A 17,558-nucleotide genomic window follows, 5' to 3' on the forward strand; every position below is an offset into this window, starting at 1 on the left:
GCTCTGAGAAGCTGCACACACCGGCCTAGCCAAGCAGAATCAGCCATGCTGCAGCAGGCAGAGGGCAGCTCCCAGAGTTACTTACGTTGACAGCCGTAGTGCCAGGAATTTCCCGGCAGACACTCATCACACTTAGGCCCTGTCGTTCCAGTCTTACACTCACAAAATCCTGAGCCATTACAACGATCATGGATTGAGCCCAAAGGGTTACAATAACACTCTGTAGAAACAAGACAACACACAGGCTGGAGACAAGTCTGCATGGCTGATAGGTTATCAACACAGGAGCGTCATGTACTTAAATGCATCACTTACTTAAAGAAAGATGTCCATTAATGAAATGCTTTGGCAAATATGGCTATTTCACGATCATTTGTTTATTTGCTTAGCCTTCCATGATATCATTTTTATGATATGAGAGGAAATCAACTGAAAACTTCCAAGGAAATAAGACATGCTTTTCACTGGTAACAGATCGTAATGGAGATTCCATTTGTTAGGATATTTTTAGATGGTTTAATAAATACCTTGAGAAGTTTGTATATCAAGGATAAATCAATATGCCATCAGTGTAAAATGTGTTTTAAATTATTCAAATGGGCTTAGCCATTGCACTCAGTACTTGAGAACTGCTGAACATTTTAAAAGTACAATATGAATGCATTTTGCTCATTCAAAGGTAGTTTTACTTTATGATTTGGGACAGCACCTTAACTTATTCACGTATATACTATTTTGTGATGAGCCTTTAGCTGTTATATTTGCTAGGCATATTAGTGCAGCTTTTATGCAGCCCAGATTAACAATCATGAAAGAAAAATGAACTTTGTAATAACAAATCAATTTCAACATAGTTATAATTTAAGATGTATATTTTTCATTGTAATGTCTGCTGGCAGGACAATATAGCTTTGCAAAATAAAAGGTGAATAGAGTGTTTTCTTGATTCCTCACGCATTCTTATATAGGATATTTTTACTTCTGAAGTTCTATCTTGCTTAAAGCTTGAACCAGAAATGGATATCCGTTAGGCTTCTATTAGCTGGAAAGATAGTGCAGGTAGCTTGCAGCTTTTGGGTACTGTGAGCTAAAGTTCCTTTCCTCATTACTCTTCCAATAATTTTGGGGAAGTTATTGTGCCTCTCAGTTTCCATTATTTAAAAATGGGTACATTAAGCAGTTCCCTCACTAAAAACCAAACAAAACTATACCATCCAACTAACTGAGAGAAGTCTTGAAAATTTAGTTTAATATAATCAAGTTTAGCATATTAGATTTGCTATGGGGATTCAGGGTTTAGCCTTATGGATGGATCCAGGGGTTTGACTCTAAGTTTGTGTCATGGACACTAATTATATATTCTTCAAATAAATGTGGAGTACCTTAGAATTATGATTTATTTTATGCTAATTAAGTCAGGTTTCGAGTTCAGTATTCTTATAAAACAAACATTTATATGATGAATAGTTATATACGTAGGTAAAAATAAAACTTAATAAACTCTAAAATGCTCTCTCCTTGCCTGGCTTAGTTTGTACTTAACAACTAGAGTTTTGTTTTAAATTAACATTTTCTATTTTAATATGCATGTGTATATGGAAGCTGATTCAAAATATTTTAAAATACTAATTTTGTGAAAGCTTTTAATGTTTGTCTGTACACAGGTACATTATAAATTTGTACCAATATCGAAACTGTAATTTTTTTCACTGTTTAAAGTGTGTAAGTTGACAATGAGTCACCAACATTTTGTAAGCCAGTAAGCAGAGTTACATCTGGCCAACGTTAATTCACATACTCCTCCAGTCAATTAGCCCATGACCATTCATTAATATAAGGTTTTAGAGGCAAAACATGTAAACAAAATTAAACAAAACAGCAGAACATTCAAACCATAATATATTCCCAGTCATTGTCATAGGAAAATGTGGGTAAGTATAATGTTTTGCAGTCATGAAAATAAAGGACAAGAAGGGGTGTGACCTTCTCTTCACCTTACATAACAAATAATTCAGTTTTTAAAAAGTATCATTTATGGAATGATGGTCAATGGTGGATGCTGGAATAACGCAAAGAGCTTTGGAGGATCATATTTTATTCTATGAAATTAGGAAGAACATCAGGACTGTTAGATTACAAAGCAACATCAAATACCTGGGGTGGGGCGCAGGGCTTGATTTAAAAGTTATACTAGAATTGATTTATAGGTATTAAAAGTGTCTTATATTTTATTCTATTAAAGGTACCTCTGATTACCGGATCATGGGTTTCAAAGGGGAATTAAAAATAATACATCATAATTTTAAGAAATGCTTAGCAGAAGCAGCTGAACTCTGTTTCATTGTGATGCAAAGTTTGTTAGCAGGAATATTAACAGTGATTACTCAAGGTCACAAACCATACATCCTCTAGCTTCCTGCTTAATGCTCAAGTTTACATGAAACAGAAGCATGCAAGGATGTCATCTTCATGTAATTGCTGCGTCATCACAGGGTAATTACATGTATCTTTGGAGACATGTCTGTGTTTGGAATTTGTACAAGAAATGGGCAGATTCACCAGTAATTACAAAGCAGCAATCACGGTGGCAACATGGAATAGCCTGTTGCATTTTATATCTGCCATAATATAAAATGATGCAAGTATTTTACAACATCTATTTCATCACACAGAGCCTACATTTTGTCAAATATATGAATTGTTCCTTCACAGTAAGGGTGGTGAATTTTATTGTCAGTTGTTAAAGGATTGGCAAAGGGTTCTTTTTTTTTTTTTTTTATCTTTAATGTAGGTAGGACTTAGATGAAATTCAAACCTTCCAGGATTAGTGCCTTATTCTGTGAAAGTGAATGGGGTAAAAATCCCTTCATTTTCATTAGTGCTTGCTATACAAAATGGTATTAAAATTAACTCTCAATTACTTCTGATGTATCCTTTCAAATTTAATACTCAGTCCTGCCTCAAGCCCTTTAGGAATCTTAACTGTGGAAATAGTCTCATAGGGCAAACCTTAGCAATGGAGCCACAGGCTTCCAACGGCCCTGAGAGGGCAAACTCCAGCATTGTGCACAGGCAGCCCCAGTATCACTGCCCTCAGAGCCTCAGGCAGTGTAAGTGAAATCTACAGCTTTTTAAGGAAATTGTTATTAATTCATTGTCTGTATATAAGCACTACAGATAAAAGATAGACCTTAGTACCTATCAGCTAGCCAGATTTTTCAATTCATTCTTTAAACACAATTTTCTCCTTTAGAAAAGGGCAATAATTTAGGAAATTAGGGTGGGTGAGGGAATAATGTAGCTAATATTACCTTATTTTATTTTATTTTATTTTATTTCTTGAGATGGAGTCTCACTCTGTAGCCCAGGCTGGAGTGCAGTGGCGCTATTCTCAGCTCTCCACCCTCGAATTCAAGTGATTCTCCTGCCTCAGCCTTCTGAGTAGCTGGGATTGCAGGCACAGGCCACCACACTCAGCTAATTTTTTATTTCTTTCAGTAGAGATGTGGTTTCACCATGTTTGCCAGGTTGGTCTCAAACTCCTGACCTTAAGTGATCCACCTGCCCGGGCCTTCTAAAGTGCTGGAATTACAGGCAGGAGCCATTGCGTCTGGCCTAATGTAGCTAACTTTAATAGTACCTAAGAATGCACCCCTTTGTGTTCACCAAGTACTTCGTTTGGTTTCAAGTATAAAATCCTAAATAGAAACAGGTTTAACTCAATAAAATGGAATTTTCCAAAAGTTTATAATTTTAATTAATAAGCTTTCTAGAAATGGAGAATAAAACTCTTCTTGATTTTTAAAAGTAAAAATAAATACAAAATTGACATTGTTTTTCATATTTCTTCTTAGTTTATGTGATTTAAAAGGCAGATGCTGAATGGATTGTTTTCTAGTCTGTGGATAATCAAATAAGGATTCACGACTGAACTATATACCTCTTAAAACAGGATAGAAAGAAGCAGATTTGGAGTTCACAGTGTACCTCAGAACTGGAAAAAAGGCCAAACTTCCTAATAATAAAATACTCTAAATAAAATATACTGTGATATTAAGTTACCTGATAAAAGAAATTTTATGGAATAAAATCTTTTCTTTTAAGGCCTTTATTAGATTGATTTAAAATAATATTAAATATTATAAAACATTTTAATCTTATGTATTTTGTAAAAATGGTTAGGTTTTTTATCCTGTGTTCCTATTTATTTTAGCTTTTTTGTTGTTTACCTATTTATAGCATGACATTTATATATTTTTACAAATGACATTCAGTAGAATGTACTCTGCATTCAAAATTTAGACATCTACATGTCTTTTGATTTTTATTAATATCCTCAAGTCTTTGTAACCCAAGTGTTATGAAGACAATTGAACTTCTGTTCATAAACTCAGAGTGGAATTGCTGCTGTTATTCAAAACGCATACCATAAGTAAAAGTTTGACAAGCTTAGCTTTGCTAATTGTGTCAGTGGTTGAGAGAAAGTGTTTAAGCTTTGAAGTCAGAAACCCTTTGCTGTAAGATTTGGGTCAATCTGCCTTACTCTTCTCCATGACAAGATAGGGGAAATAATTAGTGTAATACTTACCCCACTGTTTTGTTAATGAGGATTAAGTAAAAACAAAACAAGACATCTGCAAGCAGGTTCACAGTTGACTAAGCGTTTCCTGTGCATCCCATTTGACCCTCACCCGACTAGAAGGCTCAAATGACTTACCTATGGCACACAACTATGAGATAGCAAACTGAAATTTGAGCCTAGCTTTCTGGCCTCTAAGTCCAGTACTTTATCTCCTAATTGACAAAAAATAAATAAGGAGATGCTCTGAAATATAGAAAGTACTGTAGACACCAACAGTATTATATATATTTGGCCCAATTTGATTAGAAACAACTCTACAGCTATTTTTTGTGACACTCGGATCTTGACGATCCAATCAGAGGACAATGGTCACAGAAATACGGATTGGATTTCTTTTCTTGATAAAAAGATTGCTTGTCATTTTTCAGCTTGTGTATCCTATTGAACATACCTCAATGTGAAAAAGTCTACCTTTAAAATTGGGTGCCTATATAGCTACCTACTGGTGTGATAATGGCTACACATATATTTTTCAGCATTTCAAATATATGCACTGCTTAAGCGTGAATTATGAAGTGAAATTCCATTTATTGTTTCTTATTTTTCCATTGGCATCCCCACATTCTTAAAGACAGGTTTCACTACATAAAAGGTAGATTTTCTGGGTGGGAAAGGCGCCCGGTCTTCCCTAGATGCCAAGAGCAGTAGTCATTGGTGGGGAGGAAAGGTAAAGTGCTCAGGCACCTCTGCGGATGCAGTTTTCCAGGGCTAAGATGATTAATTGCCTAGAATACTTTTGAGAAACTACTCCTCCTTTTTGGGAGCTGTAGGAAAATTCAATAAATGGAATTTCATTGCTATGGATGAAGAAGTCAGACAAACTTTTACATTTCCAGTTGCTAGTTATTTTCAATTTCAAATAGCAACATTTTCAATCTATCAATACTCACTGATCGCCAATTATATACCCCACTTTTTCATATCTATAATTAAATCCTGTATAATGAGTTTCTATTTTGAAAGTTGAATGTATAATTTAAGGCTATAAGATCAGTTCAGAATCATCAGGTTTTAAAATTTCATACAAAAACAAAAAACAGGAAGAAAGAAAATTCTTAATTTCTTTAACATGATTTCTGAGATCATCATATTTAAAGCAACAACATAAGGATTCAAAGTATATCCCCCAACTATAATTTCAACCAATACAAGTAAATTTTAAGTCCACCACAAGGATATTGGCTCCATTGAGAAGGTTCATTCTGGTTCAACCACGGTGCATATCATCAGCCTCTCCACCCTAAATATCTCCCCGTAGCTCAAAAGGCACAGAACAATAGCTGAAATTGTAATGGAACTGACCTATGCACACATTCTCATCGTCCAGTTGTGCAGAAGCATTTCTGAAGTAGCCCAGCCTGCATAACTCACAGTGCTGCCCTCTAGTGTTGTGTTTACAGCTCACGCAAATGACTGTATTTAGCAGATCGATATAACTGCATCGATTGGAGTGGCCGAAGCATTCACAATCTTGCAAGGAAGAACAGAAATGTATACAAAGTGTATACAGTAGCAGAATAATAGCATACTACATGCTTGGGTAAAATGAGGGATGGAGAAAAGATGGTGGAATGGCATTACATATATGTGATTCAACACGACACATGGTGGCAACAGGTGGTTGTGACTGGCACGGAAATAGCATCTGTTTCAAGCGGGATAGAAAGGTCGGACATTCAGAACAAGACTGAAGATTGTTAATTCTTGGCAGACAAGATGAACAGAAGCATTTGCAGGTGTACGCCTTTTAAAATTTGGGAAGCCTCAGTTTCCAGTGATGCAAAAGTCTATTTTTTCTTTTTCTTTTTGCAGATGGAGAATGTTACTGTCTTTGCACCATTTCCCTTATTTTCTCTTCATCTTTTCAGCCTTAAAAAAAGTGGGAGGGGGTTCTGTGAGCATTGAGGGTCTGAGTACCATCACCATGGCTCCTGTAGCTCTCTCACATCATGCCAAGACAGCAAATCAATCGGGGTTTCATATACATCACGGCAAATTTAATAGAGTTCTAGACAACTAAACAATTCTTTATTTTGTTTTTCCCCAATGCTAAGAGAAGATGGCTTTCTTAAGCCTTTCTTCAGACCAAATCTGTATGTGTATGTGTGAGAGAAGACACAAAAAGTTGGGAGATAATTTGTGTGAAAAAGTGCTCTTCAGATTTCCTCCTTTTCTCTTAAGTTTCAAGAATAGTTTGCTATAAAAGAAGACTTAGGCAGCTACTGTAACCCCACATTTCTTTTCCTTGGTTTCTCTAATATGTTAGAGGTGTCTCTGAGGCTTAGGAGTGATGGTGGTAATGACTAGACAGGGAGATGAAGAAGATCATGAGAGTAGTTGGGGAAGGGTGGAGGGTGACCAGATTTCTTCTTTCTTGCATCTCATCTAGAGCAAGAAGTTGTAAATCCAATTCAACTTTTTAAAAATAAATGGTAATGACAAAGTCTCTGTTGGTAGAAATAATTATCACAAAAGTGCGAGTGGTAACTAGGTGGGGTATCTGCTTTGTCTTCTTGGAATATGGGAGTAGGCCTAGCTGGACATTTATAAGGAAGGTCAACCAGGATACTGCAAATTTCGTTTGTTTAAAAATATTTCTTGCATCAATATCTTGCTTTATTTTATCCCACCAAGAAGCTAAGCACAGTCACTATTTGAACACACATTCCTTCTTTCATTCATTCATTCAATAAATATTTTGATTGAGTTAGTCTACCTATGTGTCAGGAAATTGGCTAGGTGTTGAGTTACTATTTTGGCCTACATAAAATTTTTCAAATATTATATTTTGATGACCAGAGTAAAAATGAGTAAGTGTTGTCAAGTAAATAATAATAAGAGGTGGCTAACTTTTAAACTTTTAAAAAATTAATATGCTACCACTCATCAGAAAACTTCGTATTCATTGGTTAGAGAGCTAGTTACTACAACAGGAAGCTGAGAACAAGGTCCTGATGGAATGAAATCAAATTTGGATAGAAGCAGAGGATACTGGAAATGGTGAAGCATAGAAGATAACCAGAAACAGTGTCAGTAACTTTCGGACCCCAGTTGCTAAAAGAGAGGCAAAAAGAAAGGGGGGATCCTGAAGCCAAGCCACTTCCTTTATTTGAGGTGAGCTGTATCACCATGTGTACGTGCACAGGGAGAAGGGTGAGTGTGAGGACGGGAAGAAGTCAGAGGGGAGGCGAGTATGAGGAGAGGGAGAGTACTGGGAGAAGGTAGCCTTGAGACTCCAATTTAGGAGACAGTGTAAGAAAATATCCAAATAAATTTAGTAGTAAAGGCATGCCAGGTTGACAATAATACTACCACCAATGATCATAGAGTTACAGGTTACTAAATTAAAATCTCTTGTAAAACAACAAGCATTTCCCACCAATCCTCTGTACCGCTCTGAGTTACACCTTATTTATACTGGCATTACTGACTCCTGAGGAAGTCAGAAAGGCTTCTAGAGCCTTCTCTGTTTGAGAGTTTGAAATAAAGACAATCCTTCAGGACTAGAGCCTTTTGAGAGCAGTGATTGAAGGAAGAAAACTCAATTCTCAAACCTAATTGCTTCCCAAGGACTTTTTGAGAACTGCCTGGAGTTCCTGAGGAGGGGCAATAACAGCCCTGCCCCTGGGTCCCCTCCTCTGGAAGAGGTCTCTTACTGGCTGTCCTTCTTCAGGTTCCCTAACCCGGGTTGGTTCTTGGTACATCTAATTTAATTAACAGAGCTTTGTTCAAAAGTATCTTTGATGTGCAAAAATTCATCTACGAGCTTTCTACAGCTACATAGAAGCTTGTTGCCTGGAAGCTTATTTAGTAAGAAAGACAACATATGCTCAGATAACCAGAACAAAATAGTATGTGCAGAGAAAAAATAGTGACACAAAGCAATCTAAGTAGGAGAACTTCATTTAACATGAGGGGAATTAGAAAAAATGTCCTACAGGACATGCACTCTGAATCTTCCTTAGGGCAGGTAGAGTTTATTAAAACAAAACGGAATAGGAGGGAATGAGCATTTTAGGTGAAAGGAATAGAGTGAAGAGTGGGCAAAGGTATGAAGCTGGGGAAACGTAGAGAATAAGGCTAGTGACTTTTCATAGTATGGTTCCTTTGTGAGTACCTAAAGGATTCTGTAGAGTCTGCCCAATGGCCAGAACTACATGATTTAATCTACCTGACAAAGCTTTATCTGAGGAAAAAACTAAATCTGTAAGATACCCAAGTTTGACAGTTTAAGACCCATTCCATGAATCTCTGTAGAAATGTTAAATGTGATACTATCACTACTATTATCTGAATTTAATGAATAGTACACATTTCTGTGGTGACATTAACTATTTATGGGTTTTGTTGAAAAACTAATTTATTAATTTTGAAAGGAAAAGATAAATAATTGTATAAGAAACCATATTTAGCTAAACATACAATAGTATAACTTTATTTCAAGTGATAACTGGATACTTTAAATGTTTTATAAGCATTAAAATGTTTCATAATGTAGAAAATGGCTAATAATAACTTGATTCTTTTAAGACTTCTAGTACTCTCCTGAGACTTTGATAAAGCTGTTATGTCTGGCCATAATATATTTGAGAATATAAAATAAGAAACAGATCTTTGAAAGTGATTTGAAAAACATGAGAGTATTATATAAATGCAAAGTATTTCAAATATGACTCAAACTGCTATATTATTTTTTGGTGTTCTGTTCATTTCCTACTTTTTAATACCTGGTCTTTCCACACAGGCACAGAACCTATTAAGATATAGCTTGAGCTGCATTATCCTACTAAGTTTCTGAAGGGATGATATTAATAGCTTAGTAATTTTTTGATTCTTCAAATCACTGACCTCCCATGACCTCCCATTTCTTCTTATATAGTATCCATAGTCCAATCCTTATAATCACTTCCTTTTATATAATCCCTTGGCCTTCCACCCTCCAATTATAAGGAAATCTTGATCCCGGTTAAAAGTTGATGCTGGTTAAATTCAGCTCTCCAGGAAGTCCTAGCCAGATCTATCAGGCAAGAGAAGGAAATAAAAGGCATTCAAATTGGAAAAGAGGAAATCAAATTATCTCTCTTTACTGACGACATGAACATATATGTAGAAAACCCTAAAGATTCCTGTAGGAGAATCCTAGACTGATTGCCGACTTCAGCAAAGTTTCAGGATAAAAAATAAATGTACAAAAATCAGTAGCATTTCTAAACACCAATAACATTCAAGCTGCAAACCGAATTAAGAACTCAATCCCATTTACATAGCCCCCAAAATAAAATAAAATACCTAGGAATACAGCTAACGGAGGAGGTGAAAGATCTCTACAAGGAGAACTATAAAACACTGATGGGATAAATTGTAGACAACACAAATAAATGAAAAAATTTTCCATGCTCATGGGTTGAAAGAATTAATATTGTTAAAATCACCCATTACCCAAAGCAATCTAAAATTCAATGCAACTCCTATCAAATTTCATTTTTCACAGAATCAGAAAAACCAATCCTGAAGTTCATATGGAACCCTGCCCCAAAAAAGCCCAAATAGCCAAGGCCAAAGCATTTCTAAGCAAAAGGAACAAATCCAGAGGCATCACATTGCCTGACTTCAAATTATACTACAAGGCTATAGTAACTAAAACAGCATGGTACGGGTACAAAAATAGACATACAGATCAATGGAAGAGAATAATAATAATAAAGCCACATACCCACAACCATCTGACCTTCCAAAGTGGACACAACTAAACAATGGGAGAAAACACCCTATTCAATAAACAGTGCTGAGAAAACTGGCTAGCAATATGCAGAAGAATGAAACTGAACCTCTATCTCACCCCATACAAATATTAACTCAAGATGGATTAAGGACCTACATGTAAGACCTGAAACCATAAAACTCCTGGAAGAAAACCAGGGAAAAACTCTTTTGCACATCAGCCTAGGCAAAGAATTTATAATGAAAACCCAAAAAGCAAATACAACAAAAACAAAAATTAAAAAAAAAAGGGACTTAAACTAAAGAGCTTCTGCACAGCAAAATAAATAATCAACAGAATAAATAGACAACCTACATAATGAGAGAAGTATTTAGAAATTATGCCTCTAAAGACTAATGTTTAAAATCTACAAGGAACTCAAATAACTCAACAAGAATACAACAAACCACCCCATTAAAAATTGGGAAAAGGCATGAACAGACATTTCTCAAGAGAAGATGTACAAGTAGCCAACAAACACATGAAAAAAATTCTCAGTATCACTAATATTCAGAGAAATGTAAAGTAAAATCTCACTAAGGTGCCATCTTACACCAGTCAAAATGACTGTAATTAAAAAGTCAAAAAGCGAGAGATGTTGGCATGGATGTAGAGAAAAAGGAATACTCGTATACTATTGCTGGGAATGTAAATAAGATCAAGCTCCATGGAAAACAGTATGGAGATAACTCAAAGAACTAAAAAGAGAACTGCCATTCGACCCAGCAATTCTACTACAGGGTATCTACCCAAAGGAACATAAATCATTATATAAAAAAGACAACTACAGTCATATGTTTATTGCATCACTATGTATGATAGCAAAGTCATGAAACCACCCTAAGTCTCCACCAATGGTTGATTAAATAAAGAAAAAGTGCGTATACACCATGAAATACCATGCAGACATAAGAAAGAATTAAATCATGTCATTTGCAGCAACATGGATGGAGTTGTAGGCCATTATCCTAAGTTAACTAACAGAGAAGCAGAAAATCAAATATTGCATGTTCTTATGTATAAGTGGGGGTTAAAGGAAGGGTACACATGGACATAAAGATGGAGAAAACAGACCGTGAGCACTCTAAAATGGGGAACGTTTGAAGGTTGAAAAATTACCTACTGGGTACAATGTCCAATATTTAGGTGATAAGTATACTAGAAGCCCAATCCCCAGCCATTATGCATGTAATATCCATGAAACACACAAGCACATGTACCCCCTGAATCTAATTTTTTTAAATTCAACTTTTCATCTCTTCATGCTCATATCCCAGTAGCTAAATGTGGCTAGTTTTTCTCCAACCATTTAGAAACAAGTCTCATTTGAAGTTCATGACCATAAACCTCAATGGGGTCCCCAGAACTGCCTGGTAATCCTTCCTGAAGCAGGGGGCTCTCTAGGTTCTCCTCCTTCCCAACCCATTATTGCTTTTTTCTCTCTTTCGCTTTTTGTCCGCATCTCCTCAAATGTCTCAAGGTTTAATCCTTGGACCTCTCTGTTTCCTACATTCACCCTAGATGATTTTTACCCAACCCCATGGTCTATATGTGGGCCATTCCAAAATAGTTATTTCCAGGGTGGTCTGACTCCCCAGTTAATTAGTGAGACTCCCTTCAGCATCATCCATTGTGTGCCACTGCCTTCCTAGAATTTTCACTTGGATGTTTTATAAACATTTCAACTTTAACTTGTTCAAAGCTGAGCTCTTTAGTTGCCTTCCTAAACTTGCTACTCACCCAGGATGCTCTATCTCAGTAAATGACCACTCCATTCCTCCAACTGCTTAGCTTACACCTCTCACCATCTCTACCACCTTTTCCTTAGATGCATCATCAGCCCTATCTTGGATTATTGCCATCATCCCCAAACTGTTCTTCTGGCCTCCACCCTTGTGATAATGTCACCTCCACACAGCAGACAGAGTGACTCTTTCAAAACTTTAGTGAGGTCATGACATCCCTCTGCTCATCATCCTAATGGCTCCACATCTTATTCAGAATAAAAGAGGAGTTCATTAATTCTCTAGTGACCTAGCCCCTGTCCTCCCTGGGGGCTCACTGCTAGCACTCTCCTCCGAATTCATGGCACAGTGCCTCCATGTTGCTCTTCGAACACACCAAGCACTTCCCAGGGCCTTTGCACTTGCTGGTATGGAATACCCCCAGACATCTCCATTATTTGCTTCCCCACTTCTTTTTAAAATATCTTCTCAAAGAAAATTCTCTGAAAATTTAATCTGAGATAATAGCCCCTACCCACATACCCTAATACCTCAATTTCCTAATCTTATTTATATTTTTTCATAGACTTTATAATATTCAAAAAGTATATGCAAAAATAACTTCTCCCCCTCTAGTTGAGAGTAAATATTCAAGGGAAGACTGTGTCTGTTTGGTGTGCAATTATAACTACAGAACTTAAAATATTGCCTGGCATACACTAAGCACTGAAAAAATATTGTCAAATGAATGAATGAATGATGATCCTGAGACTCCTTCCTTTGGGGAAATAGAGGAAAATACAGAGAAAAGTTATGTTTAAATGCATTCCTTCATCATTTGAATTCCTGAGGAGAATCTGGCTATATCCTATATATTAAGGAGTTTAGAAAAACAGTAGCCACAGAACAAGCTACAGCTGAGTTAGTGACTATTTTAGCTGAGAGTCGACTACATGTCTATTAACAGATCAGCTTAGGCAGAGAAAAAGCAGGTTTCTGAAAATTGCTGTGGTTTTATATAGTTTTTAATCTCAAATTGCGTTTCAGATGAGTTTTATTACCATTGTATAAGCAAAACTAAAGGGGGTCTTTAGCTTTACGTATACACAATGTGGCATGGCAACCATTGGCAACACATATTTATTGAGAACTACCCTGTACCATGTACAGCCATCATGTACCAGAAGACAAAGGGAATGAGGTCCAGGTCTTCAGAGTCTAGTGTGGGGTTTCTCAGCCTTGGCACTATTGCCACTTTGGGCCAAATAACTTTGTTTTATGGGGCTGTCCTGTGCATTGTAGGCTTTTCAGATGCATCCCTGGGCCCTCTATGGACTAGATGACTAGATGTGGTAGCATCCCCCAAACTGTGACAAACAAAAATGTCTCCAGACATTGCCAAATGTCCCCTGGAGGGCAAAATCCACCACATCCCCACTGAGTACTACTGTTCTAGTGAGAAGATAGAAAAAATACTATATATGTGTAATATATACGATATATTGCAATATAGAAGGCAGTTGTGATAAAGTACTTAGTACCTAGCCAGAGCAATGGAGGCTAGAGGTGTTTTACAGGGGGAAGGGTTCAAAGTTGACTTTCTAGATAAGGAAAGGACCAACTCTCCTCTAAAGTTTAAAAGGTTCCTTCTGACTGACACTGGCTGGGGAAGACCTGGGCAGATAAGAGTTCCAGGAAATCAAGAGGTTGGATACAGAGAATGAAAGAAAAAGAATGTTACTAAGAGGAGGGGATTCAATTTCTCCTCTTTTGCCTCCTCGTTCTTACTGTTCCCCATGTTGCCTATAATTACATTAGTAAATTATCTCTGTAAATATAACATAAAATACAATGAACGTGGCACAATTAGAACAGGTAGATTTTTTTTTTTTTGGCCAAATGAGGAAAACTAATTCAAATCCAGAGCTGATTAAAATTAACTTTAGACATTCAAAAAGAAAGAATTTGAGAAAAAGACCTTAAAGGTGAAGGAATTGGAACTCTAAAAAGAATTTTCCCTTCACTGCATTAAATGGAGTGATTCTGGGAATTAAGAGGCTCTAGCATTTTCCTTGTCTTTTCCACACCCACAACCCTGTCTTGCATCCTTACGTAGCTCTTCCACACATATCATTTGACGATGATGTCAATTTGTCTATGGTAAGTCTACCTCATTGGGTAACTTCTCCCTGCCTCCAGGAATGTGTCTGGACCTCATTGGTGCTGTGTCCTCAAGAAACTAGAGATGCAGGGTCAAATTCCAGGTTCAGAGGCCTCTTGTATATCCAGCACGCTTGACATGACAGAAAAGAGATGAACTTTACACATGCTTTTTCCTTCCTTTCTCCTTCACCTCCTTTGTTTCTTTCCATATGGCATCCCTATGGTGGCTTCAGTGACTGCCTATATGACACACCACATACCCAAATTGATCTGTTACCCTCTGAGCCTGCATCTGCTCTTCTCATACAGGACTTATTTCCCAAAATTTCAAACCGAACTGGGTCCCCCTCAACCCAAATTGGCATCTTCTATGTTCTACAGTTAAAAGCACATTTGAGAAAATTTTGACATATGGTTTAAATACTCTTGGTTTCCCTTTTCCCATTTCCTGACCAGTTTCCACTTTTTCTCTATATGCCACAGAAGGACAAATTCAACATTGATTAAAATCTGGGAAATGACTAAATTCAATAAGGAATAGGAAAACATTATGGTCATTTTCACCAAATGGGTCAAACTAAGTTCAGATTTTATTAATAAATGTATTTCTTTGTAAGAGGTGTTTTATGAAAAAACAAAAAACAAAACCAAAATGTGACATATGCCCAACAGTCAAGGGTGGAAAACAAGACACACCTGTTACACAGGACATTTAAAGAAAAAAACGGTGAAATAAAAACAGAAGTCTTTATGTTTCCTGAAAAATCTTCATTCTGTGAATGACAGATGCTAGCTGGAATGGGCCATTCATGAGTCACAGATGAGATGCTGCTCACTTTCATTTAAAGAAAGTAATATAACTACTATTTTTGGATCATAAGCAACATTTAATCCAACGCAGATCTTCACTTGTGTTTTTCAAAGTTATTCAAAACAGTTTTTTGGAAGCATAAATTCCAAGATGTTTCATTGGTCATAAAGCGAAATGGGCACCATACATGGAACCTGCCATTCTGGTCTCATGAAAAGCATCCTTGAAACTCACTATAAGTGGGTTTCCTTATTTTCAGTGCAAATGAGTATCCATGATGGTGCTCTAACATTCATGATCTGAACAGGAACCTCAACCATTGTAATTCTTATTCACACATTAATCTTTCAGAAAACAAATGTAGCATTTTTAATTGCAGTCAAGTTTCTGAGTGAAGCATTTTTTTTCTTACAGATGATTCTCAGTACTATTTGATGCATTGATTGATATCAGTCAACATGCCTCACCGATAAGCTGATGGGTACACTTCACAGATATTCCAGATTCATACAGTGCAATGTTTCACAACACATAACACCATGAAATCACTGTATGAATCCAAGAATTCCTACCTCTCTTGTGGTTTGCAACTTGAACAGAAGAAACTGTTGACAAAGCTAATTTGGGAGCAACTGGATAGGTTTAAAAGAATGAACAGTAAATTAGAAACAATAGTGAAACGTTCAAACTGTAATAACTTATCACCAACCCACTTGAAAAGTAGCCCTAAATTAACAGACTATTTGTATCTGTTGTTTCTGGGAGTTTATTTCAATCACAAAGTAAGGCTTGTATTTGGCTGCAAATGGTTCAACATTGTCAGTAATACAGTTTAGAAGTTTTCTTTTCAGAGGGAAAAATCATTACCATTTAAATCAAGAATCCAGTGAAGCAAGGATTGTTTCCATAACAATATGGATAGTAGGATCCCCTACTGTCAATCTTTTAAAATAGTAGTTGTGTTGTCAGTTGACATTATCATTGCCTCGGTTCACCATGACATTCTGTGTCATGATAAACTAGTCGACATATACACCATTCAGACTATTCTTGTTGAACTGATTAGGCATCCTAGAACATAGTCCCAATAGTCAGCCATTCAGCAGCATTTGGGCCTATCTCCAAGTCACCTTGAACATGTGTACCTTTAAAAGTTGTCTTCTCAGCATTTATTACCTTTTTGATGATATCAGCTTGTTAACGGCAGGGATTTCTCTCTATGTTTGCCTGCCATTTATTTTCCAATTATTCATGAAGAGTTGCTTGTGAAAATAGCCAAAACAGGATAGAGCCTGATGTTCTTTGCAGATGCTGACAAGATAAATTACGGCTGCATAGAACTGGCCTCTGCTACCAAGTGCACCTTTCGCTAAAATTTCAAAGTTTAAGCACTTTGCTCAACTGGGCCGCTTCTCAGTAGATTTATTTGAACTCGTTATCCACATTCTAAGAAAGTGCAACTGGTATCACGTAACAATATTTCTGAAAGTGTTTTGTCCTGTGTCTCTCACAGACAACACAGCAAAATAATTAAATGGGCCTATTTCAGGTTTTGAACAATGCATAATCTTGTTCAGCTCAAAACTCACTGTGGAGAAGTGTTGTCTTAGAGCCTGTGTTGTATAATTTGTGAACTATGAAATTCAACAGGAAATACTGAGTGACATTTCACTGAAGATGCTGTCATTGAACTTGCCAGGGAATAAAGCCACTAAACCTCCTCCGAATCCTCACAGCATTATACTAATAGGGGCGAGCTTGATCTGTATTTCTTCTTTCATATATGTAAGCAGAAACTTGAAAAAATTCATTTGGAGCAGATGATTAAGATAATTCTATTTGCTAGTAATATATGTATCTAGGACAGTCTAGATTTCATCACTCTGATCAAGGACTGAAAATGCAGCCCTTCCAATTGGACTCCTCAACAAATTGCTAATATATTTTGTTTTGCTTAGCAGCTATTTCCTGGTTCCTCCTTTTGCTCATTTCCTCTTCCATCTGTATTCATTAGAGCTTTAAAGGAACATCCTGTATATAACTAAGGAAGGTGGAAGCCAAAGATGTGCCTTTTTTGAAGAAGAAGAAGGAAGAAGGCAAAATAATACAATCTTATGTTAAAATAAATTCCTATTTATACATGACTATATATATCTATAGGCTAGATGTTAATATTAATTTAACATTACACTGAAGCTTATGAAGTTTATTGCTCAGCCTTTAAAAGTTCTCTTCCTGCGTAATCACATTTCTGTCTATCAGTGTTGTTTTCTTTTTTCTTTTTATTTTCTTTTACTTCTTTGACATTAGGAGTTAGAAAATAATTACTGCTCTAAGGACAGACAGAGAACAGATTGCTCTAAATGCTGGAACACATGAATGTTAATTGATAAAGAAGATAAAAGGAAAAGTTCCAAGAAGGAAAATTTACTGTGATGTGAAAGACAGACAAAGCGG

The 17,558-nt window shown here is 36.4% G+C and overlaps 1 protein-coding gene across 5 annotated transcripts in view; it reads right to left on the reverse strand.

The window, feature by feature from the left end:
* Positions 1–17,558, reverse strand: part of NTNG1 (netrin G1) — a 359,892-nt gene that overhangs the window by 46,653 nt on the left and 295,681 nt on the right. For 2 of the 5 annotated variants that reach the window (XM_011968877.1, XM_011968876.1), the window contains exons 6-7: positions 5,945–6,112; positions 86–220 (exon numbers count right to left, since the gene is read on the reverse strand). The exons of 1 other annotated variant lie outside the window; for it this stretch is intronic. In XM_011968877.1, the coding sequence (XP_011824267.1) occupies positions 86–220; positions 5,945–6,112 (303 nt within the window). Of the gene's footprint in view, positions 1–85; positions 221–5,944; positions 6,113–15,673; positions 15,734–17,558 lie in introns of all 5 variants that reach the window. 2 more of the 5 variants (XM_011968878.1, XM_011968879.1) reach the window with 2 other exon arrangements.

The sequence above is a fragment of the Mandrillus leucophaeus genome, unplaced genomic scaffold, assembly GCF_000951045.1.
Source record: "Mandrillus leucophaeus isolate KB7577 unplaced genomic scaffold, Mleu.le_1.0 Scaffold861, whole genome shotgun sequence".
NCBI lineage: Eukaryota > Metazoa > Chordata > Mammalia > Primates > Cercopithecidae > Mandrillus > Mandrillus leucophaeus.